This window comes from Populus trichocarpa, chromosome 9 (genome assembly GCF_000002775.5).
Source record: "Populus trichocarpa isolate Nisqually-1 chromosome 9, P.trichocarpa_v4.1, whole genome shotgun sequence".
NCBI classification, from domain to species: Eukaryota; Viridiplantae; Streptophyta; class Magnoliopsida; order Malpighiales; family Salicaceae; genus Populus; species Populus trichocarpa.
The window spans coordinates 12,282,936-12,306,862 of NC_037293.2; the positions used below are offsets into that span (position 1 = coordinate 12,282,936).

The window sequence follows — 23,927 nt, forward strand, 5'->3', positions numbered from 1 at the left end:
GTTTCAAGTTCATGGAATCATTTTAACTTATGGGATGAAAAACTTATTAAACTACACATGGGTTTGCCCCAATTCAGAACAGGGATGCTTAAGGCCAATTAATCCACTAAAAAATTCTATCAATAGAAAAACAAACAAGGAAGAAAGAAAGGGAACAATGCTCTAATTTTTTTTTAAAATGAAATAATACAACAAATCGCACACTTTATTTTGCTGCTAGGCATACCAGATCTCATGGTCACAGCATTTAATAAATGAGGAGACTAAATTAAGCTGTTACACCTGAGAAGAAAACTGAAACTCAGAACAATGTTAGGAGAAATGAAGATGCTAAGCCGCCGAAGATTGCATAAGCTGAGCCAGCAATGCTTGAAGCAACGCTCTCTTTATTATCTCCAGTTGATGGAGATGGACCTGCAGCCAGTCAACTTAAAATCAATGCATTTTAATCGAGTTACATGTTGAACTATCTAATAAACTTTGAGCTAATTATTTGTTAGACCCGGCCTGGACTAGGGGCCGGTTAGCCAGGTCCCGGCTAGACCCGCCACGCCAGAAGGGTTAAAAGATCATACAAAATCAAAGAACTGGAAAAAAGACATAAATATGAAAGCAAGTACCTTGAGGTGTTGAGCCTGTTGATGGACCGCTTGCTGGAGCTTGTACTGGGTATCCCACAGCTGCAAAACACAGCCCATTGAAAAAAAAAACACAAAAAAATAATCTAAAGCTAGAAATCTCCATGTCTTGGACTTGGAATTGTGAATCATTGAGATCTGACCTTGAACATAAAAGGCATTATGCTGATGTTCAAAACATTGACATTCTCTAAACTCACTTGATTTAATAAGGAATCAAGAACAAACCTTGTTAGAGGGCCCAAATAATACTCTACCAATCATTTAGATTATGTTCTAAGCATTTTAAATTAGATGAGTTCATGCATTGCATGTACTATAATTATAATGAATCAATCTTCTTCATTGTTTTTTTATTCTACTTCTTTTATTTGTTTCTCTCTTTTTTTTTTTTTAATTATAAATATAATTATTAAATTCAGCTCAATCTAACGGGTTGATCTATAAAATTTACATCTCAAAATATAATCTCAATCGACCCCAGAAAAGATATTTGTTATGATATTTGATAGATTAATACTAAAAATTAGTTAATATAATAAGGTTTTTGGTAACCTACTCAGATCTTGATAGATTAACACTAAGTAATTTTCTCAAAATTTTAATAAAAAATAATTAACGCGTAAGTAATTCAATAATCCAGTTTCCTTTTCAAAACAATTTTGAATGCAGGAAACAATTAGGGGGTTCTCACCTATCATCTACAGGCACGTGATGGAACGGGAAATGATACATAAAAGAAGCACAATAACAGATCTAGCACGTGATTAGGTGAGGGAAAATCCACTTGAAGTAAACTATACATAGATTTTGTTTAAAACATGATTCAACCGCAATCCCAACAACTCTAGATACCACTAGAAGTAAACTATACATAGATTTTACAGAACACAATTACCATGAATATAAGAATGAAGGATTTGCATTAAGGATAATCCAATTAATTAAAGAGAAGACAAATTCCAGGCAAACGACAAATATCTATACCTTAAAAGTCATGTAAATCAATGATTTCTTACAAGCGATTTATTTATTTATTCATTTATTTATTTTCAAAAACACATGAATCTGATAAATAAAATTTGGTTTAATTTATTTCACCAACCTTGCAAGATTAATTTTCTTTTCTAGCTAGCCCTTTTTTTCTATTTTAAGAACTAAAAAAATGGTTTGTAGGGTCTCAAATTCTAATCAGAAAAGAGAGAGAGAGGGAGAGGGAGAGGGAGGGAGGGAGGGAGATGGCAGGTTCAAGATGGTTCCCATAATAAATGTCAAAGGCAATTAATGGTGAGCATCGTGCATTAACGGTAAGTGATGGGTTTGGGCAGAGCAAAGACAAGGCACTAGTAAAGTTCGTTGATTGCATTAAAGAATTGATGTGAAATTAATACAATTTTAAAAAGAAAAAAACAGGCATGTCTCAAGGATAATGGTTAAAATAAATTTGTTAAGGTAATTAAAATCTAATATACAATTCTATTTTTCAATTTCGATAATTAATGGACCTTGAGAAGGTAAATAAAACAAGAAATTAAGGATCATTCATGTATTAATTAAACAAATAAATAGATTTAATTACCCGAGCACAAGGTGGCTGAAGGAGCATCAATCTTGCAAGTTGCAGGAAGCTTGAGAGCTCTTCCCTTATCAAGTGAGATCCCAAATTGCTCAGCAATATCACCACCAAGCAACTGACACAAACATATAATGTTGCTATCTATCAGCCCGGCAAGCTCAGGACAGCAATTCTTGTCAGGGACTGTCAAGTTACTTCCTTGTGTTACATACCCCAAGCAATCAGACATGTTCAACAATGGAGTTAAACATTCATTGACTGCTGTTGGTCCGGGAGCTGCCGGAGCAAGATCACCTGAAACGGGTGCAGGTGCTGCCACCGGAGCCGTGGCTCCTGACGTTTTTGCTGGCACTGTTGAAAAGATGGTTAGGGTGAGAAATATGGTGGTGATCGCTAGTTTCGACATTTCTCTCTCTTTATTTTCTATGCAGACACGAGCAAGTGTCGCTATGTTTCTGTCTTGTGGGGGTGGTTTTGATTTTGTGAAGGAAAGCTCGGTGTATAAGTTATGTATGGAGATAGCAACACTAGCCAGCCGAAATCAATAAATATACAACCACCACCGAAGTTATTGTCCATGGATTCCTTCCACTTCCCACCGTCTTAGGTGCGAAAATTAACGCGTGGTTATAAAACCTCATTTATAAAATACTATTAAAAATAATAGGATTTTAAATAATATACTCAAGTTGATTTAAATAATTTTAAATAATATTGTTTTAAGATTTTAAAAAAAATTAAAAATACATCATTTAAAAATTCAAGTTAGGTCTCACTCAGGTTTTGACTGGATTGCAGATTAACTCTCTAAATCAACCAGGACCAACTTCCACTTAGTTCAATGTGAAACTCGGTTCAAGATAGGTTCTAGGTCAGTGGGTCATTAGGTTTATCTAACATGTTGAGCTAAGTTTAATAACAGTGTTTAAAACTTCAAACAATATATTAAGGAAATGTTTATTTTTACAGTTCAATTTATCTTTAAAGTTTTTTTTATTTAAAAACATCCATCTACGGTTTGATATCAAAGTTTCGAGGCTCCTTACTAATGTGATATATCTTATCTAATTAGTCTTGAGAAAATATTAAATTTTAACTTCAAATATATTTGATATTAAGATCTTTTTAAAAAATAAATGAACATAAAACATGTAATACAATGGATATACGATCAAATTACGTGTGTGAACGTCAAAAAAACACATGGATATATGATTGAATAAATATATACAATTGTTACACCCATTTTTAAGCAAAAGAAAGACAAAGCTGAATATAGAAGTGTGAAAGTAAAATAAATTGACAGCTGATCTGCTGCTAAGCTGTCGAGCAGGCTTCCAAATACAATAAATGTCGTGAAAAGAAAAATAACAGAATAAAGGGAAAGAGTGATGCTGCCTTTAAGGCTTGATTTTAATGCATTTCTCACTAAATACTCAACTGCACTGGGCCGGTGGTCCTCTATTATTGATAATCAGTTATATTTTAAAATGTATTTTTTTAATATATTAAAATAATATTTTTATATTTTTTAAATTTTATTTTTAATATCAACACATCAAAATGATTAGATAATATAAATAATTAATTTAAAATAAAAAAATAAAAAATTAATTTTTTTTAAAAATATCTTTAAAACGTAATAACAGACGAGTTAGAAAATTATATGATGAATGAGCTTCACATCACTCGTTGATTCAATGCATTGAATTCATAATATTTCAGCCTGTTTGTTTTTGTGTTTTAAAAGAGTGTTTTTTTTTAAATTATACTTCAAATTAATATTTTTTTGTGTTTTCAAATCATTTTGATATGCTAATATCAAAAATAATTTTTTTTTAAAAAAAAATATTTTTTTGTGTTTTCAAATCATTTTGATATGCTAATATCAAAAATAATTTTTTTTTAAAAAAAAAAATTTTTTATATATTTTTAATTGAAAAATAATTTTGAAAAACAACAGCTACGTACCACACTCTCAGTCATCCCCTTTATGTAATTATTAAGAGAAAAATAGAACTACTGATCTCCTTCCTTTTCTTTTCAATTTTGGTAGTCAAGAAAACTAACGATCCACCCTTTCTTGACTGGTTTAAGAAGAGACGTTCCATGTAATCTGCTCCAGATTTTTGAACTTGGGAGTATCTTGTAATATTCCGATAAGATTCTGTCAATTAATCCTCTTAATTCGTAGATATCGATGTAAATCTTAAAAAAAAAAAACACAATAAAAAATAAAAAAAATCTCTCTATATACAATTATATTAAAATGACCTTTATTTATATATCAAAATATACAAGAGTAATAAATTTATACGTAAATCAATTTATGAGAGATTAATATCTATCTGATAATATATCTATAACAGATATTTTATAATCTCATTCATTCAACACTGCCATCACGGAATTTAGACGAATATAACATTTAAAATCAATTGTGAGAAGAACGATGAAAGATTTATCTTGGTACGCTCTTCAAAGCGAATAAAGTTTTTAATTTTAAGAGTATATAGTATAATGGAAAATCATTTGACTAGGGTTTATTTCTTATTTTTCTTTTTTCTTTTTCTTTTTTATGGTGTCAGGAATTAATGTGGTTGTTAGTGGCCAGCAAGAGGTAGATTGGAACTGATTACTGGACAGTATCCGACGTAGGACATCAAGCAATAGGGAAGGACTACGTGCAGAGAATCAAGCCACGGAGTCAGGTAATCAGTAGAGCAGGATGGATTGAATTGTAGGGAGACCAAATTAGAAATACGATGATGATGATGATGTTTTAGGAATATTAGGAAATGTTTTCAAAAAATCCTAGAGCCATTAACAATTATTAAGAATCCAATGCCAAAACAAACTTAAACCTCGAAGACTAGTAAAGCACAGTTTGGTAGACTGCACTTTTCTAAAATTTTATTTAAAAAAAATTAATTAATTTTTTATTACTTTATGTCAAAAATATAAAAAATATTATTTTAATATATGTTCAAGTAATAAATACTTTAAAAAACACTTTGTATCGCTGTAACACCCCACCCCACTAGTAAGATATTGTTCATTTTGGCCTATGAACCTCACGGATTTGTTATTCGCAACTACGAATGACTCTGAAACACGTCTTACTAGTCAAGGTGAGCATGCTCGTATAAGGCTTTCCCCCAAGTCCTCATCCTATGATGTAGAATATTACAATTCACCCTTCTTAAGGAGCCCGACGACACCGTCTGCACCACCCGATAGCCAGTGAGCCGGGCTCTGATACCAAATGTAACACCTCACCTCACTAGCAAGATATTGTCCGTTTTGATCTATGGACTTCACAGATTTGTAATGACGGGCCACGAATAACTCAAAAACACGTCTTACTAGTTAAGTTAGTTATAAAATCCTGTTTGTATCTGAAACTGTTTTTATAGCTGACGTTGAGCCCCTGAGAAGCTGGAATCCAGTATATATTAAGAAGCAAGTGACATGGATGACATCAAGCCATAAGAGCTCATCGGCATGAAACTTTAATTAGCTGTGTGTGAGAAATTAACTTTGATTTCTTGCAAGCAAGTTTTCCGCGTGGAGGTATGGTATAAGCAGGAGGCGTGAAGCGCAAATCCTGATGTAACATGTTATGGTCATCACACATGGACTCCCGAAATTATATCGTATAGTATATGTTTCTCCTACTATATTAAATTTTACACGGAATTAACTACATGCCACAGCACTTCGCATCAAGTTGTACCTTAATTTGATTTGTATATTTTTTTGGACAATATTAAAGTATAATTCTTGAGAAAAAGCAACCCTATTTCAAAAGAAATTCCAAACAATTTCATGGATTACTATAAATTAGAGTAGGTAGAGGTTGGATAGGAGACTTGGAAGACAAGTGTAAAAGAAATTTCAATGGTAGAGTATTAGAAGAGAGTTGAAATAGCCTTTTCGTAAACATATGATCAAAGAGTAGGAAAGCACTTTATTCGATCAACACAGCGGTAAACCGCGAGCCATGCCACTTGCCAAGTTACTTGTTTGGGTCACACATGAATTCTCAAGTCACAAGAAACACAGGTATTTCTAAAATATTGCGCATGATCAGACCAGCTTGTAAATTATATGTTTTTACTCTCCTTCCCTTCCTTCTTGGATAAACACCTAAGAAATATATATATATATATATATATATATATATATTGTGTTTGTTGATGCAGGATGTGAGTATTTTTATAAGGCACTTAGGTGGATAACTCGAGACAATAAAAAATTAATATTATTTTAAGATTTTTTTAAAAAATAAAGTGATATTATTTAAAAATATGTTTTAAATCAATTTAAATCATAAATTACTTTATCAGGTTGAAAGGTTAGATTGAGTGTAATAACATTAGCTTAAACACTTTATCAAAAAGAACAATGGAATATTGGAGAGGAAAAAAAATAAAAAGTAATGAATATAATATAATAATAATAATAATAATAAAGATGTAATTTAATTGATCAAATCTTGAGTTTTTATTTAAAGATTATCAGTTTGAATTTTAAAAATTTTAGAGTTATTAAAAACTTACATGATTGTTAATTTTATAATATATAAGATTAATTTTGAATATCTATATTAATATAGTAATAATAATAATAATAATAATATAATGATTAATCCAACTAAAAAAAGGTGTCCAAAAGAATGTTGTTCACAGGCTTTTGCAAAGAGTGGTTGAAAAATGTTTTCTCTTATTGGAAGTTGGAAGTTGATGGCCACGAAGAATGAGGTCAGCCATTAACATAAATTACGACACTCTATCAGCAATTATTATTACTGCTTTTTAAAATATTTCATATTTAAAAATATATTAAAATAATATTTTTAAATTTATTTTTAATTTAAAATAATTTATATTTTAAAAAAATATTTGAAAACACAAAAAAAAATAAAAAATAAATTTGTTAATGAGCACCCGTCACATGGTCACGTGTTGACGAGCTCTTCTCCTGTCTATCTAGTATCTACTCTGCTGGCAGCAAACCCCGTATAGCTGGCAATTGATGGCACGCATTTTCTTGGTTGGACCGTAACCTTAAGATAAAGATAGAGTAGAGACTTGAAGAATTATAATATATTTACACACTATGCCATGCTCACTCCTCACCCATAAATCTAAGCTATATATAATTCGGTTTTAAGCTCCATATCCGAAGGGCAAACTTGTTTGCTTTCTGAGAAATCGTTTTTCAGGGAAGTAATTTCTTAATATGTAATTATTATTTGAGCGGGTAAATTTCCACTTGCCACCAAGCCAAAGTGACTTTCTAGTTCTTATATTGAAGGTGTCCACCGCAAGAGGACGACATGAAATTGGGATGTTTTTTTGGGAGGTGTGTTTAGCAGGGTGGTTTAACCTTATTTTCATTAAAATTTAATTATTTTTAATATTTTAAAGTTATTTAAATATAAAAATAAAATATATTATTTTAATATATTTTTAAATAAAATATATTTAAAATTTTTTTTTAACACAATCTCAAATACTCCTAAACTTTGAGAACAACTTTTATTTTTTATTGTTATTTATCTAACGTTTGATGGGCCACTGGCCTCGAAAGTCGTATCTCTTGCTCCAAGAAAATGTTTGATGGGCCGATTGATTATAAATACTCAATTAAATTCACTAATCACGAACTAATTGTAAAAAAAATTCATTTTGTGAGTGTTCGTCAATCGTCACAGTAAAAAATACTTTATATAATAATTAAAGAATATTATTACTCGTAGTTATCAACTTTTTAATATGCGTTAATGGGATGCAGAGTGGGTTCAAGACGGGATTTCTTTCAGTGGATTGGATTCAAGTCTCTATCAAACACAAAGTGTAGACTGGGTAACTGGGATTTGCAATATTTTTGTACTGTACTAGTTATCTGTAATGATTCTTTTAAGGATTCTGTTCCCTGGCAGCTGCTATTTTAATGCTGCTTGCTTACCTCAACAGGTTCACCTCACCCCAAGAAAACAAATCATCTCAAGAAATCATCCTAAGATCACAGCAATGGCGACCAATGGCGACCATTCAAGAGTGGAGAAGTAAAACATCGTCTTCTTTTTCAAAGTTGTTTAACGACCAGTTCTTGGCCAAGAGCTCGTTTCATTGGTTAATGACTGGAGTGTTTTTCGCCTTTTGTCTTAGGTATGCAGTGGTGACTGGTGCGAACAAGGGCATTGGTCTTGAGACAGTGAGGCAGATTGCTTCTAAGGGAGTTACAGTGGTGCTAACAGCTAGAGATGAGAAGAGAGGGACGGACGCCACTTGTATGCTACACAACATGGGTTTGACAAATGTTGTGTTTCATCAACTTGATGTCTTGGACCCAGTTAGCATCGAGTCCTTGGCCAAGTTTATCAAGGATAGATTTGGAAGGCTTGACATCCTGGTAAGGGTTCATTTTCAAGAACGATTATATTAATTGATCTACTGATGTTTCTTCCAAGTATTTTGGTGAGCTTTGGGAGCTCACTGTTAAGTCCAGCAATGGATGGTATGGTTTAGCATCCATAGAAAAAGAAGAAGAAGAAGAAGACGACGACGAGAGAGAGAGAGAGAGATCAATTCTTCTATTTCATTTTCTGCATAAATCCTTCTCTTTCAAGGTTGTTATATCTAAACCAAAAAAAACAATAACAACCAGCTACATGTGGCTGTATTTTAATTCTTCTGGAATTCAACTAAATAAAACGTGCGTTTTTAATCCAAATGAGTAGTCCTCTTTTTTTTCTGACTTCTTCCTGCTCAAATTGCTTCTTCTCCAGCCATCCCCTCCTTAGAATTAAGGACCTGTAACAACAATTCTAATTCCAGAAATGCTTGTGACAGATTAACTCCCATGATAGATGAACAAGTGAATGAAAGAAGTTAGATTTTCAAGAGCAATTTGGGTTGTCATTAATGTATTTAACAATTTTTCTCAACCAAAATCATTTAAATTATACTGCCAGTTACTGATTTATGATAGCAGTTTTGTATCCAATGACAGCCTAGCTGGTGAAGTATAAGCTTAATTCATTTAAAAAATAAGTCTAGATGTTCTGTTCTTGCTGGCTCGATAGGAATCTTCAAATGGTGTTTGGTTCAATGTTAATCATAAGTGATTTAGAGCAAAAACAAAGTTTTATTGAAGAGTTATGGATAGCAAATGTATAATTTTTCACGGGTTTGGAATTTTGAGTGTTCTTTTCTTGTTTTTCCCGCATTTTGTGATGCATTTATTTTGTCCAGGTTAACAATGCTGGAGCTTCTGGAGTGGTAGTTGATGAGGAACGCTTGAGGGCCATGAATATAGATCCTGAAACTTGGGTGAGTTAACCTTATTCTAAAACATGAAAGCTTTGCCAGTGAATCCCAACCAGAAAAACACAACCTTATAGCAACTGTTTCTCCGTCCAGCTTTCAGGCAAGGCAACCAACATGGTTCAACAAGTGATTAAGACATCTTATGAGACAGCAGTAGAATGCTTAAACACTAATTTCTACGGTGTCCAAAGATTAACAGAAGCTCTCCTCCCGCTTCTGCAGCTTTCCCCTTCAGGGGCCAGGATAGTTAATGTATCATCTCTCAGGGGTGAGCTATGGGTAAGTGCAGCCCACGTTCATCATTTTTTCTTTTCTTCTTTGATGGAGAATCAACAGACAGCATCACACTTTCGCCTATAGATACTGTTGCTGAAATGTTCATTGTGGAGTCATGCATGCATAAACCTGTTTGTATTGCTGCTAACCAATAAGCTAAAACTTGGCCTCGTTGTCTCTCTAAAGACCATGTACTTGCAGAATGGTTACCTTGCAAAAAAATTTGATGTTTATATGCCTCGCATTAGTGGCACGTATATTCCGAGTATAACGATCATCCATATATATTGAGTCCGACCCCTGCAAACTGCTTCCAAACCGAAAGTGGTGAAAGAAGCCACCTCTGCACTTCATAGAAGATAGAATTTGAACAACTTCAACATTTTGCTTAATGTTTCACTGTAAACAATGCATTATGTGCACCTGTCTCAATTAAGGCAATCATTACTTGCAGAGAATTCGAGGAGATGATCTAAGAAACGAGCTTGGGGATTTGGAGACACTGAATGAAGAGAAACTGGATTCAATATTGAAGAGATTCTTGAAAGATTTGAAAGAGAATACACTTGAAGCTGGTGGATGGTCATTGATGCTGCCAGCTTATAGCATCTCGAAGGCCACCCTTAATGCCTACACTAGATTCCTTGCCAAAAGGCATCCTAACATGCTCATCAATTGCGTTCATCCTGGCTATGTCAATACAGATATAAACTGGCACACAGGACCAATGCCAGTAGAAGAGGGAGCTCGAGGTCCTGTCAAGTGTGCCCTTTTACCTGACGGAGGACCTACTGGCTGCTATTTTGATCAAACTGAAGTCGCCAGCTTTTGATCGAGCTCTTTCTACTCAGACGCCGTTGGATTTTGTCGATGCTATGAAAAGACTACCCTTTTTTTTTTTTTGATGATGATGAAAAGACCACCAAGTTAATAATCCTTCATGATATGCTTTTTGGTTCATTCATTTCATAACATGCTTACAAATTAAAATATAATCTTACACACAAGATAAGATGTGATTAATTTGAGGGCGTTTATTTGCCACCTGCTATAAAGAAAATGCCGACGCAAAATATGGCAGGTAAAAACCCTTATTCTGTATGCGGGCTTTTACCATTCAAATTACAGATTTTTAGCAGCTTTAACAACTTCACTCAATGGCTTTCCATCCTCAACCTCACTCGTAACATTTCCCAACGTACCTGTTACAAGAGTTAACATGAAGCACATAAAAGAACCAATAAGCATGTGCAAATACAATCATAATGAAATGCATGATCTAACGCATGATCTAACAGATGCATAACCTAACAGGTTAAGGATTGGATCAAAGCCTTGTTAAACAGGTACCACTCAAACTCTTAATTTTACGATGGACAGGATCTCCTGATCAAAGTCTATGATTTGAGGATGCTATGACAGGAAGGCGAGCACCAACCTCTCAAGAATAGCTTCAAGTCAATTCAATTCTGCAGGCTAGAAAGGACCCGTAATTGTAGGTGAGAAATGAGTCGGAGGTATATGTGAGTCCATGTTTACTGGCTCCGAGTGTAGAGAGTCTAATAAGTTCTCTGCTGTCCGCGGGCATATTGTTTTTTTACTCGTAAGTCGGGAATAAAGACTGTCTATAAATGTTCTTTACCCTGAGGAGTCCATGTTTAGGCACCTTTCTACGGTAAAGAAACTCCAGTCTGGACTTTCTTTATCTAGCACTAATCCCCGTTCCAAGAAAGACCATGATCACTTAGGCATTTCAAAAAAAGCCATGAGTAACTCTATGCTACCTACGACCACTCATCGACCAAAGCATGGAAGTGAAGCTTCGAAATAGGGTTTCTACTTTGATCGATCAATCTCTGACTTTGTCTTTCGCATGCATTTCCTCAATCTCACTAAGAAAAGGCATGCATCAACAACATTTAATAAGGCGGCTTGAGAATGCTTTAAGATTTCTCAGATCTCTAGTCGTCTATAGCCCACCCTCGCCACCATCAATCCAAAGATACATTAGTGGCACCAACCCATATCACTTAGAGTTGAAAGTGATGAACCACTCGACTTAACCCAGCAAACTTAGGAAAAAGCTTGATCATTTAACTCTCTTGTAATCACATCAGGTGCAGCAACTAACGATTTACTGTCACAAACTCCAACTACTCTCAAGTAAACTCCCTGCCAATGCCAGCCCAAAACACAAAGGTTTCAACTTTCTCATATGAAAACGTACAAAGTCGACTTCGAATGCACATTCCCACTGTTACACGGAAGCCCGTTTTAATGGTATTGAGCTAAGAATGGAAGAGAGTGATTAGAAAGGAAAAAAAGTGAACTTGTTGAACATGAAGGGATTGACAGGAGACAATGTGTTGGACGAGTTGGTGACCAACGCCTCTACAGCCCATCAAAAGCAGAGTTATATTCTTCATTCTGTCTGTCTGTCTGTCTTCTTTGCTTCTTCTCTCTATGAATTTTCAGTTGTCAGTACAGTTTGGTGCAGTCTCTCGTCTCTTCGTGGTAGGGTTTTGGGTTTTTGGGCTGTATAAACATTAAACAGGGGGGGTTCTACCCCTATTAGTCCCTGTACTTTTTCAAGATATTTAATTGCATCCCTGTACTAATAAAAGGTTGTTCAAGCCCCTGCACGTTAGCTTTTTTTTTTTTCATGTGTCTGCCCTCGATCCAACTCCAAATCTTGAACTCTTTTAAGAGAATGGCAGCTAAAATTTAATATATTTATGCCTTTGACCTCAAAAGGCCTTAGAATTTCGAGTCTTAGCTTTTACTGTATTTTCTTGTATTTGAAAAAATAAATAAATGATATTGAACATGATAAAAAAAATGTGAATCTATCTTCATTAATCTCATTTTACTTCTAATAAAATGAAAAAATGTAAAAAAAGGGATGAGTTCTTGAAATAAAGCAAAGGTACGAGTATCTAGGTTATCAATAACAAAAATCTCGAGTAACTACATACCAAATCTTGTTGAAGTAGCAACAAAATCAAGCTAGAGGATTGCTTAGTGTTAATTTTACCTTTTACAAGTATTTTTAATTAAAAATATATTAAAATAATATTTTTTAAAAATTATTTTTTTTATTTTTAATATTAATATATCAAAATTATAAAAAAAAACATTTTAAAAAAATCATTTTAATATCTATTTCAAGCTAAGTAATTTTAAAATTATTTATAAAAAAATAAACTAACACAATGTCAAACAAACCAACACTTATTCAACATACAATGTATAGTCTTATCCTCTACTTTTTGCCTAATTTTTTTTCACTTCCTCCTGCTTTCTTACGTTTTCAAATCAAGAATGGACAAAATTAAAATAAAATGTCTTTTTATCTTCTTATACAAGCTTTGATAATGGTTAGAAGAATCAAACATTTTTTAAACAAATGTCAAATCCATAAGACTAATAATACTACAATATAACATATAGATTTTGACATCTAATTCTATGTTTTTATTTTTGTGTTAAAATTTACTTTTCAAAATATTTTTTTACTTGAAAAAAATATCAAATTAGTGTTTTTTAAGGTTTTTTTTGGTACTTTTAATGTTTTTATGTTAAAAATAAAAAATTATAATAATATATTTTTAATTAATATATATTTTAAAAAATATCATATACCACAACACTAAATACATTAAAAAAACTCCACGGAGCTTCTATCTAATATGCTAACTTATAAAAAAGTTATATCAACTTGATTATCTATAATTATCTTAAACGTATGAAATGGAATAACTAACTAGTAACATCGATTTACTAAAAAAATGTAAAGATTTACTACAGGAATAGCTTTAAACTAAATGTACAAAATTTTTAAATACAATAGCTTTATTGACAATAAATTAAAATTGGAAGGACTAGTTTGGAAATTATCCCCTGCCTGATTACCTAACGGACCACTCACAGTCCCACGCAAGGTTTTGTTGCGTATTGAACTAAATTTGACGGGCTTCTTTAGTAAATTTCTAAAAGAGTTTTAGGGTTTTCCACTTTTTAATTTCACTCTCCTTTTCCACTCTCCTCCTTCAATTAAAAAAAATCAAAACTTTGATCAATCCCTAATTACCAATCCTCTTTCTCTTTATCTGAATTCACTCAATTTTAATTACCAGGTACTCTCTCTCTATGTTATTATTGGTTAAACTTGATTCTGCAATTTATAGGGCTCTAGTTTTATTGTTCCTTGAAGTGAATTGAATTGAATTGAATTGAATTGAATTGACTTGAGTTGAGTTGAATTCTGTGCCGTTTTTGGTGTGTTTTTGTGTCGTTTCATTTTTGTGTCGTTTCATGTTTTTGTGTTGGGTTTTGTTTGTATAAGCTGGTTAACCATGAAAGATAGTCTCTTTTTTTTTTTAGAGTTTTCGTTAATAGCTATGCTGTTTAAGTTTTATTTCAATGAAAAAAGAATGCTACTTTTTTGTTATTAATTTGTTTAGTTTTCTATTTTCTTTTAAATTTACGTCTCAGAGATATTTTTTGGGGGGTTTGTTGGCCAATTTTGTGCAGATTGTGTGGCCACCTTGTGCTTCAATAGAGAATTGAAATGCACGTGGAGTTAAGGAGTGTTTGTTAGGTTTAGCTTTGGAAACGGAGGGTTTTTGGTATGGATGTTCATGTGATTGACGATGAAGAGGGGACAAGTCATCGTGGGGTGGCCTACAATGGAGATGCAGAACCAAATGACAGTGGAGAAGCAAATAATGGCGAGCATGATGAGGATGGAGCTGCGGAGTTGCATGAGCCATGTGTCGGCATGGAATTTGATTCGGAGAATGCTGCTAAGACTTTCTACGATGAGTATGCTAGACGTCTAGGTTTTAGCACCAAAGTTGCTCACTTTACCCGTCCTAAAACTGATGGGGCCATAGCTGCTAGGGAGTTTGTATGTGGCAGGGAGGGTTTGAAGAGAAGGTCTGCGGATAGTTGTCATGCAATGCTTAGAATAGAATTAAAGAGAGGTAAATGGGTCGTGACACACTTTGTAAAGGAGCATAACCATTCAACTGTTAATCCCAATAAAGTGCACTACCTTCGGCCCCGCAGGCATTTTGCTGGTGCTGCAAAGAGTGCTGCCAAAACTGGGCAAGGAGTGGGAGTTTCTCCAAGTGGTGATGGCCAAGCAGCAGTTGTTGCTGCTAGTGGTTTTAGCCAAGGAGGGGGAGTTGTTCCAAGTGGTGTAATGTATCTTTCCATGGATGGACACCGCACACCTGTCTCGGAGACAAATCATGGAGTTAGGAACACTACCCCTGCTGAACCAAACCGTGTCGTTAAGACTTCTACAGCAGTGAATTATATTGCTCGGTCCAGTAACCAAAAGAGAACACTAGGTAGGGATGCTCAGAATCTGTTGGAGTATTTCAAGAAAATGCAAGCTGAGAATCCTGGTTTCTTTTATGCAATACAACTCGATGATGAAAATCGAATGGCAAATGTTTTTTGGGCTGATGCAAAGTCAAGAACAGCTTACACTCATTTCGGTGATGCAGTTACATTTGAAACAAGTCCTCGAGTTAATCAATATAGGGTGCCATTTGCCCCATTTACAGGTTTGAACCATCACGGTCAAACAATTTTATTTGGCTGTGCAATACTTCTTGATGATTCTGAAGCTTCTTTTGTTTGGTTGTTCAAGACATTTCTGACAGCAATGTATGATCAACAGCCTGCTTCACTAATCACCAACCAAGACAAGGCCATACAGACGGCAGTTTCTCAGGTGTTTCCTGATACCCGACACTGTATCAGTAAATGGCATGTTTTAAGAGAAGGTCAGGAAAAACTGGCTCATGTATGTAATGCACATCCCAATTTTCAATTGGAACTGTATAACTGTATCAACTTGACTGAAACTATCGAGGAGTTTGAAAACTCATGGATTGATATTCTTGACAAATATGATTTGAGAGGACATGACTGGCTTCAATCATTGCATGATGCTCGTGCTCAATGGGTTCCAGTGTACTTTCGGGATTCTTTTTTTGCTGTAATGTGTCCAAATCAAGGATTTGATGGTACTTTTTTTGATGGTTATGTGAACCAACAGACCACATTGCCAATGTTCTTTAGACAGTATGAAAGAGCATTAGATAATTGGTTCGAAAGAGAGTTAGAAGCAGATTTTGATACAATTTGCACCACACCAGTTTTGAGGACGCCATCTCCTATGGAAAAACAGGCGGCAAATCTTTATACAAGGAAGATATTTGCAAAATTTCAAGAAGAGTTGGTTGAAACTTTTGTATATACTGCTAATAGGATTGAGGGCGATGCAGCTATCAGCACATTCAGGGTTGCAAAATTTGAGGATGACCAAAGGGCTTATATGGTTTCATTAAACTATCCAGAAATGAGAGCAAACTGCAGCTGCCAAATGTTTGAGTATTCAGGCATTCTTTGTAGACATGTTTTGACAGTATTCACAGTGACAAATGTTCTTACATTACCACCCCATTACATCTTAAAACGATGGACGAGAAATGCCAAAACTGGTGCAGGAACAGATGACCGTGGTGTTGATTTGCCTGGCCAAGAGTCTCTTACTTTGCGGTATAACAATCTATGTCGGGAAGCCATAAAATATGCAGAGGAAGGGGCAATAGCTGTGGAAACTTATAATGCTGCTATGGGTGCTCTTAGAGAAGGTGGGAAAAAGGTTGCTGCTGTGAAGAAAAATGTTGCCAAAGTCTCACCTCCTGGCTGTCAGGGTGGTGGGACTGGTAACGATGATTGGAAGACCTCAACTTCAGCATCGGATACAACCCCATTTTTATGGCCATTGCAAGATGAAGTTACCCGGCGATTTAATCTGAATGATACTGGCAATCCAGTGCAATCTGTTGCTGATTTGAATCTTCCCCGCATGGCCCCCGTGTCGCTTCAGCGTGATGATGGACCTCCTGGTAACATGGTACGTAAAGGAACTTTGCTTTAAGTATTAATTTTTATGTCCGTTGGAGTTCAAATTATAGCAAAACCCACTAACTTGGCAATTTATACCTCTTGCCTAGGCAGTTCTTCCTTGTCTCAAATCAATGACTTGGGTGATGGAGAACAAGAGCTCAACACCAGGGAATAGAGTTGCTGTCATCAACCTGAAGGTATGCATTTAATAAACTAAAACCTCTAATGGGCTGGAAATGGTCATCTAGCCACTAAAAAAGAAATTTCTTGACAGTTGACAGCCCTGGGTCATTGTGTAAATACACAAACCTTTTCAAGTATTTAAAATGTATTTGTTTTGGTTTTTTTATTTAAGTGTTTTTGGTGCTTGTGATTTAATCTTTAGCATATTGTCAGTAATACTCGTGTTATTCTCTAGCTGTGTATTTGACAATTGATTTGGGGCCTCACATATAGTTTCTGTGGAACTACTGCAGTTGCAAGATTATGGCAAGACTCCATCAACAGAATTGGAGGTTAAGTTTCAACTCTCGAGAGTTACATTGGAGCCGATGTTGAGGTCTATGGCATACATCAGTGAACAGCTCTCAACACCAGCTAACAGAGTTGCTGTCATCAATCTGAAGGTATGCAATTCAAAACTAGATCTATGTAACAGAAATAAATCTGATACTCAGGCCCTGCCACCATGACTAATGAAATCTCTAAATCCATTGTAGAGAATATCATATGTTTTGTGCTTCCACTTTCGTTAAAACAAAAACAAATGGAAAGGAGAGAAAAACAAGCTGCTGGTTCAGGATGTTGTTTTCTAGATTGGTTAGAGTATATGTCCATTTATCTTGCCCATATGGTTTTATTTATAGCTTTATATTAAATTTGAATTAAGTGTGGCAGGTCTCGGGACCTCAAGCCAGCCCCAATCAAAGGGGTAGTCTGAACTCTGAATTGGATGTATTTCTTCCTCTTGCTTCTTGGACAAATTATTCTTCTCGAATTATTTATCTACTAGCAATGAAGAACAATTTTTAGCTGCAGAATATATGCTATCCCTTCATGTCCAGAAACGTGAAGTGAAGAAGTGCTATTTTCCTGTGCATGCTTTAGAAAATAGCCAATGGCAACTAGTTTACACTCTTGACCTAAGCCATTCAAAACTCCTATTGCTGCGTCATTTATAGGAAATTAGTATTATTTTTTGTGCATTTCTTTGAATTCTTTGTCTTTAACTTGGCCCTTCTTAATTTAAAATTCAGTCTGCTTCTTGATTTGATCTCTTCTGTTTTATGATTTAGAGATACTAATTCTGGCAGTAACATTGGTCATTATGTTTTAGGCATCAATGAAATTAACAATCTATAGAATTGGTTATTGTGCAAATGCATCAGCATTTGTTGTTTGAGGTTTGTTTTATGCATATAAATAACTTATTATGGGTTAAGGAAATCCATATTGAACCATACAGCATTATGCATTTGAGGAGCCATGCTTTTACAGCAGCATTGCACACTATGTGTCAACGGTCCTTGTCTTTTCCGATCATTTTTTTTTATGTTTTTTTTTCTTTTTTTGTGGATAGCCATGAATTTTCTTACCCATTTAGTGTGGTTTAGGATTACCTTAGTCAGTGATTACAACATGAAAGAGGAGCAAAACGGTGAAATATGAATACACATTTAGGAGAGCCAGATAGCGATGGAAGACATAATTTAGGGCGTGAAACTGGAATTTTAATGTATATCTCTATAAGTGTGGGATTAGGCTGATCCTTTATTTCCATCATATGGGAGAGGCTAGACTGAAAGAAATGGTTGAGGGATTAAACTACTAGTTGAATGGTTGCTTCCAGAACATAGGAAGGCGGCCCTCTAGCATATAATTATGGTCAGACACTATTTTAGTTAAAGGAATTTTCTTTTCTTAATCTATTTTCTCTTGACATGACTTTCTTTCTAATGTTTTTCGCATTAAGTTTTTCTAACTCTCATTTTTATACTGCCCTAATAATTCGGGTGGGCACATGTGATGAGTGTGTACCTGTGCTTCTTACCTCTCCCTCACAATCATTGTTTTCCCAATTTCTTTCAACATTGGGTATTACTTTTTTAACTTGTTTACACATCTATCAATTAGCTTATTTCTCCAAGCATCCCATCTGGATTCTATCATGTGAAGTTTTTTGAAATGTTGTGTTTCAAGGTATCATAAAATGAGAGGACTAAGTTCTAGAAACTTAATTATTAGTCATCATGTTGGCATTATCATTATCATTATTAAAAAGGAAAGTCAAAGTGAAGACAACATGGAATCGGGAATCCTCCTCAAAAACGCAAAAATAGTGATCAAGACAACAGCCCTTTCTGATCCTATTGAATATCCACTAAGGAAAGTCTTGTAAAGCCGCTGAAGCATTACACTATATAGATATCCCAATACATTCAGAAAATTATTATATTCTACAAGATTAGCCTTGCCATAAAATTGCTGTGAGGTCTTAGAATTTGGCTTTATCCAAATACTTGAAACAATTATAAAACATTGCATTCCTTCTCAAACAGCACAATCTCACAGCCCCTTCCCCCTCCTGAACCCCAGAAATTCCTCGGCGAGTAGGGCTATCAAAGACTTATTGCATTTAGCAAATAACCTGTACACATATCCAAAGTTGTGACTGAGGTGTGACACAGCACGAACATTAGGCAACAGACCTTGATGTGATCTCTTAATATGCAACCAGTCATTAATAATTTCTTGCTGACTATCACAGTCAAAATAAGCTTTAACCTTATATGCACTTTGTCTTTGTCTATGTTATTGGAGAATTAGTATGTGAAAAGGTTGAGAAAAAAAAGATTTGCAAGATAAGGCACTTGAACCCTCTAAAGCCCAGATTTTGCTATCATGCCTCGAAGAAATAGAATTTGAGCTTAAAATGGAAGTTATGAAAGGGTGCCATGTGTTTACCTGTCATTTATATTTTGAAAGAAATGAAATTCCAGTTAATTGTGCCTTCCTTCCAGGGAGTAAAAACTAGAAATAGTGACATGTGAACTGGTAAACATTCATTGAGGGAACTAGGGATATTCCATAACTCCAGGTCCTTCCATGAATAATGGAGGAACCACTACTGGTTTTATATTTTAAATGATGAAAAAATGATGAGGAAACTACTGAGATGAATTTCCATGGCTTACATGTTATAGCTGAACCAGTCTTGGTATCCAAGTTTTCATTTGAACACTTAACCGGCTGCAAATGACCTAATGCAATATATAGAACCTGTTCCTAGAGGAAAGTGCCCTAGTCATTTACCCACTAGGGTGATATTCTTATGAACCAATTATGTTTCGTAAGCAATGCACAACTCTTTTTTATTTTTAATTTTTTGATAACTGAGGAACCCATACGGACTTCAACCACCTATGGTGGGCACACCCTGTACCCTAAACCTTGGGGTTTATGCTGAATCTCTCTTGACCATCAGGCTTAGAAGTTACAACAGTTCCCCTATTGACCTTGTGATTTTAATCTGTCTCGGCTTTTGACCATAAAAAATCCCAGATCATGTCTTCTTTGCATTAGAGATTCCCATTACTAGCGCAAATCTTTCTAATTCAAGTAGTATAAACATGCTTATTCTTTTTCTCTTTTTCAAACCAAATGACAGCAGCTATCCATGAATAGTGGTGCTGTAGGATAGATTTGGTGAGCTTTGTCCATGTGTTTGTGGTGCACTAGGAGTTATTAATCCTATCAGAAAAGAACTAGATGAGACGGGATCTAGGACTAGTTAAAGAATCCCAGGCCCAAAAAGAAAAGAAACGAAATGTAATTTTCAGCTCTGCCCCTGTTCTACCCACTTCATAGTATTAGAACTTTTAATGTTTAATAATCACAGCAGTTATTTCATTCTTACAGATAACTTTTTGGTCTCATTGAGGTGTATGTTGACCTTTTATTTGTTGTAGTTTACTTTTCATTTGGAAACCTTATCATTTTTTTTCCTGGTTTCAGCTTCAAGACACTGAAACAACTACGGGAGAGTCAGAGGTTAAATTTCAGGTTTCCAGAGATACATTAGGTGCCATGTTGAGATCGATGGCCTACATTCGCGAGCAGCTTTCAATTTCTGTAAGCACTCTCTTTTTACTTCTAGTGACTTTCTTTCACTTTTGGTACATGAGCTCCCAAAACTCTCATCTTCTGATACTGTTGATGCTGCCCCTTCCATTTTGTGGAGCCTGTATTTGTTTCAAATTTTCTGAGTGTCCATCTGGGCCCAAAAGAATTATGCTTACAAAGTATGTTAATTTTATAATAATGGATCTTTTGCAGTAACTGCTACCTTAGTGCACCCATAAAATTGATTCCTTGCATTTTATCAGAAAAGGAAATGCTTGGTCTTTGATTATTGTCCCTGTAAATGTTGCTGGCAGCTTTGACTGTGCATCAAAGCCTTTCCCTTTGTTACAAAGTTTTAGACCTGAGAGCCATACAATCTCCTAACCATACATTGTAGAAAAAAGATAAAGAGATAGTCCTGTCAGATCGGTGTGTATAGCAATGGGAATTCATCCTGGACGACATCATAATTCATATGAGCATAGTTATGCAAACTATTAAAGAAATATGGTAACAATCTCTCATTATTTGTGCAAGAGAAGCCTTATATACATACTTTCCACAATCTAAATAGTTGCCACTTTTGAAAACTCACAAATAATTGCATATCCAATTTAGTGTTCAAATTCAAGAAATGTTACATAACAAGAAAGAACAATTCCTTTTTTATTGGCTAATGAGAACTGACTTGAGACAAAAAAAAATATATTAATTAAATATAGACACTACCAAACACAGATTAGGCTCTCTCTCTCTCTATTTTTTTTTTGGTGAAGTACAAATCAAACATTAGATTCTGGCTGGGTACAGAACATTCAATGTCCATCAAACAAATATAAATCTGTAAAATAGGAAAAATACCTCCTTATGTCAAGTTTCTTGATGTCCCTGATTGAACAGAGGAGAGAACCGAATCAATCCATCCATGTTTTACCAAAATGAGCTTTCAAGGATGTAGAATCAAGGCAGAACCTTTAGTGGAGTCTATAACGATAGACTTCCTCAGGATCTGCCAAGTTCAACAAGAAAGCTAATGCTGCCAGCCCTAAATTGTTGAGCAACACTAGGGCTCTCTAAACCTAATTTAACCTTTTGACTTTTAAATTGATATTGAAAATTGTATTAAACTATAGTTTAAAAAAAAACAATTGGATGAAACTAGTTTGGGAGGACAGGTGTATGCCTCAAGATTGAAAGTTATCTGATTCAGATGAAATTTGTAAGGTTGAGAATATGCTAACCTGTGATGATCATCTGATCATTAGAGGAGATCTCTCAAGTGATGAGAAGCTCTCTGTTCCCTTAAAGTGAGAGTCAAACTCCAGACCTGACAGAGCTAGGAATCCAGAATCAAAATCACAGCTCATCATCTATTTTCTTTTCTTCTGTTCTGATCTGTTTTCGCGCTCACTATCTGTCTAATAATGTTGCTTGATTTCCTTGTTTCTCAAAACATAACATTTATAGGCAATTGAATGTCCTCCCCACTTATCAAAAATGGACAAACATGGTAGATACCTTTTATAACACATCATAATAGTGGTACTGACAGGTTTGCATTATCCAATATAGAGCATCGCTATTAACGCTACTTTTTAAGAAACTTTATATGGCAAGGAGCCATGACTCTATTGCACCAAGTTATTATCGCTACTTTTTAAGGAACTTTATATGCCAAGGAGCTATGACTATTGCACCAAGTGCTTATATTAAACATCTCCAAGGAATCATTTTGAACATATTATCAATTCACTTTATTTACAGGGATGTACCGTAGCCTTAATTAATTCACATAATTTACAAGGATGTTTTATCATCATGGTCTCATGCTTCTAGTGCCTTTAAGGGGTGTTTTGTTAGCCAATATTTGACATGATTGGGCTGCTTTAGCTTTTTAATTTTTTGGGTTTGCTAGTTTACTGCACCTTAGTTTAGAGGCTGTCATATTCTCTGCTTTGTGATTGTACATCTGCTATTTTCATCACTAATTGTTCTCTTTATCATAGAAGAAAAGAAACTTATGTTTAGGTTTAGAGGTAAAGTAAATGCTTCATGATTACATCTAAATGCTGGTCATTTACATGAACATTCTGCCTGCACAAATTCAACTTTCATAGTATGAGAACAGAGGTGATTCCAATAAAGAACCTCGTCCTGCATTTTTTACAAGTACCGTACACAATCTGTCTGCGTCATATGTGTTATCTTGCTATTACCTTGTAAAATCCGCATGGCGAGTCTGTTCGCACAAGTTGAAAAGTTTAGCATGGTCTATTTTTTTAGCTTGTTCAGCCCTTAAATTGGCAGATTTCAATAGCTGGTTGGTTGTCCATGGGTTGTGTTGATCCTGACGGTTGTTCATCTGCATATAATCTGAGTAGCTAGAATTTCTGTGAACAGTATGAGATCTGTGTTGTGAAGCATCTTGCGCCTCTTTTTTCCCCTTTTTTTAAAAATTTATTTGATCTTTGAGTTGGAATAATGCAGCCAAACAAATTTCAGCTATCAACATTATTTTATTAAGTAATTCCCCCAGGATAAAAAAATAAAAATAAAATCAAAGCTCCAGATTTCAAAGTTTCGATGTACTTATATAAAGTTGTTTGTATGTTGAGCAGGTTGAGCCCCAAGCAGAGCCTCCGTCAAAGAAGCATCGGAAGTGAAAGCTTATGTTTATAGTCAACTAAATTCCAGGTAGCCAAAACTGTTTTGAACGACAGAGGAAGTGTGTTCATCATGTTGTCTATCTGTGTTCCCTTTGATTAGGGCATGCCCGCCTATTGCCCCTTTATTTCCCTCCCCCCCGTCCCAGCTCCCTTGTTTGTTTTGTAACATATTTGTACATGTAGTGTGTCAGAATTATAAAAAACCTGAGGCATCAAATAGTTACCTTTTTGGGTTTTTACCTGACCCAGATGCCTCATCTGTTCCAAATCCTTCCCCAAGTTTAGTCAGAATTGATCAAAAGATAATTCGTGTTACGCCAGATACTTGCACCGTGTTGCTCTAATCTTCATACCAACAATCGTTGGGAAGTCCAGGCAAGAC

The 23,927-nt window shown here is 34.8% G+C and overlaps 3 protein-coding genes across 6 annotated transcripts; 2 read left to right on the forward strand and 1 right to left on the reverse strand.

Moving 5' to 3' along the window:
- Nucleotides 1–146: 146 nt before the first annotated feature.
- Nucleotides 147–2,749, reverse strand: LOC7478586 (non-specific lipid transfer protein GPI-anchored 12). The gene is made up of 3 exons (XM_002312813.4): nucleotides 2,218–2,749; nucleotides 621–680; nucleotides 147–414 (listed from the first exon to the last, which is right to left on the reverse strand). The coding sequence occupies exons 1-3, from the start codon at nucleotides 2,618–2,620 to the stop codon at nucleotides 302–304; spliced, it is 576 nt and encodes a 191-aa protein (XP_002312849.2). The 5' UTR covers nucleotides 2,621–2,749; the 3' UTR covers nucleotides 147–301.
- Nucleotides 2,750–8,022: 5,273 nt separating this feature from the next.
- On the forward strand, nucleotides 8,023–10,787 carry LOC7460092 (short-chain dehydrogenase/reductase 2b). 2 transcript variants are annotated; one of them, XM_024608464.2, is made up of 6 exons: nucleotides 8,023–8,084; nucleotides 8,196–8,287; nucleotides 8,391–8,634; nucleotides 9,477–9,554; nucleotides 9,645–9,830; nucleotides 10,282–10,787. In XM_024608464.2, the coding sequence occupies exons 2-6, from the start codon at nucleotides 8,253–8,255 to the stop codon at nucleotides 10,657–10,659; spliced, it is 921 nt and encodes a 306-aa protein (XP_024464232.1). In that variant the 5' UTR covers nucleotides 8,023–8,084; nucleotides 8,196–8,252; the 3' UTR covers nucleotides 10,660–10,787. The 2 variants fall into 2 exon arrangements, with proteins under 2 accessions (XP_024464232.1, XP_002313619.2); XM_002313583.4 differs by lacking the exon at nucleotides 8,023–8,084 and having other exon boundaries at nucleotides 8,123–8,287.
- A 2,984-nt stretch (nucleotides 10,788–13,771) lies between these two features.
- LOC7460091 (protein FAR1-RELATED SEQUENCE 3) lies at nucleotides 13,772–23,813 on the forward strand. 3 transcript variants are annotated; one of them, XM_024608748.2, is made up of 6 exons: nucleotides 13,775–13,963; nucleotides 14,322–16,764; nucleotides 16,865–16,954; nucleotides 17,234–17,383; nucleotides 20,772–20,888; nucleotides 23,498–23,813. In XM_024608748.2, exons 2-6 carry the CDS (start codon nucleotides 14,458–14,460, stop codon nucleotides 23,540–23,542), a joined length of 2,709 nt encoding a protein of 902 aa, XP_024464516.1. In that variant the 5' UTR covers nucleotides 13,775–13,963; nucleotides 14,322–14,457; the 3' UTR covers nucleotides 23,543–23,813. The 3 variants fall into 3 exon arrangements, 2 of the variants coding, with proteins under 2 accessions (XP_024464516.1, XP_002313618.3); XM_002313582.4 differs by having other exon boundaries at nucleotides 13,776–13,963; nucleotides 14,361–16,764; XR_002983784.2 differs by lacking the exons at nucleotides 20,772–20,888; nucleotides 23,498–23,813 and having other exon boundaries at nucleotides 13,772–13,963; nucleotides 14,361–16,764; nucleotides 16,869–16,954.
- Nucleotides 23,814–23,927: the final 114 nt, after the last annotated feature.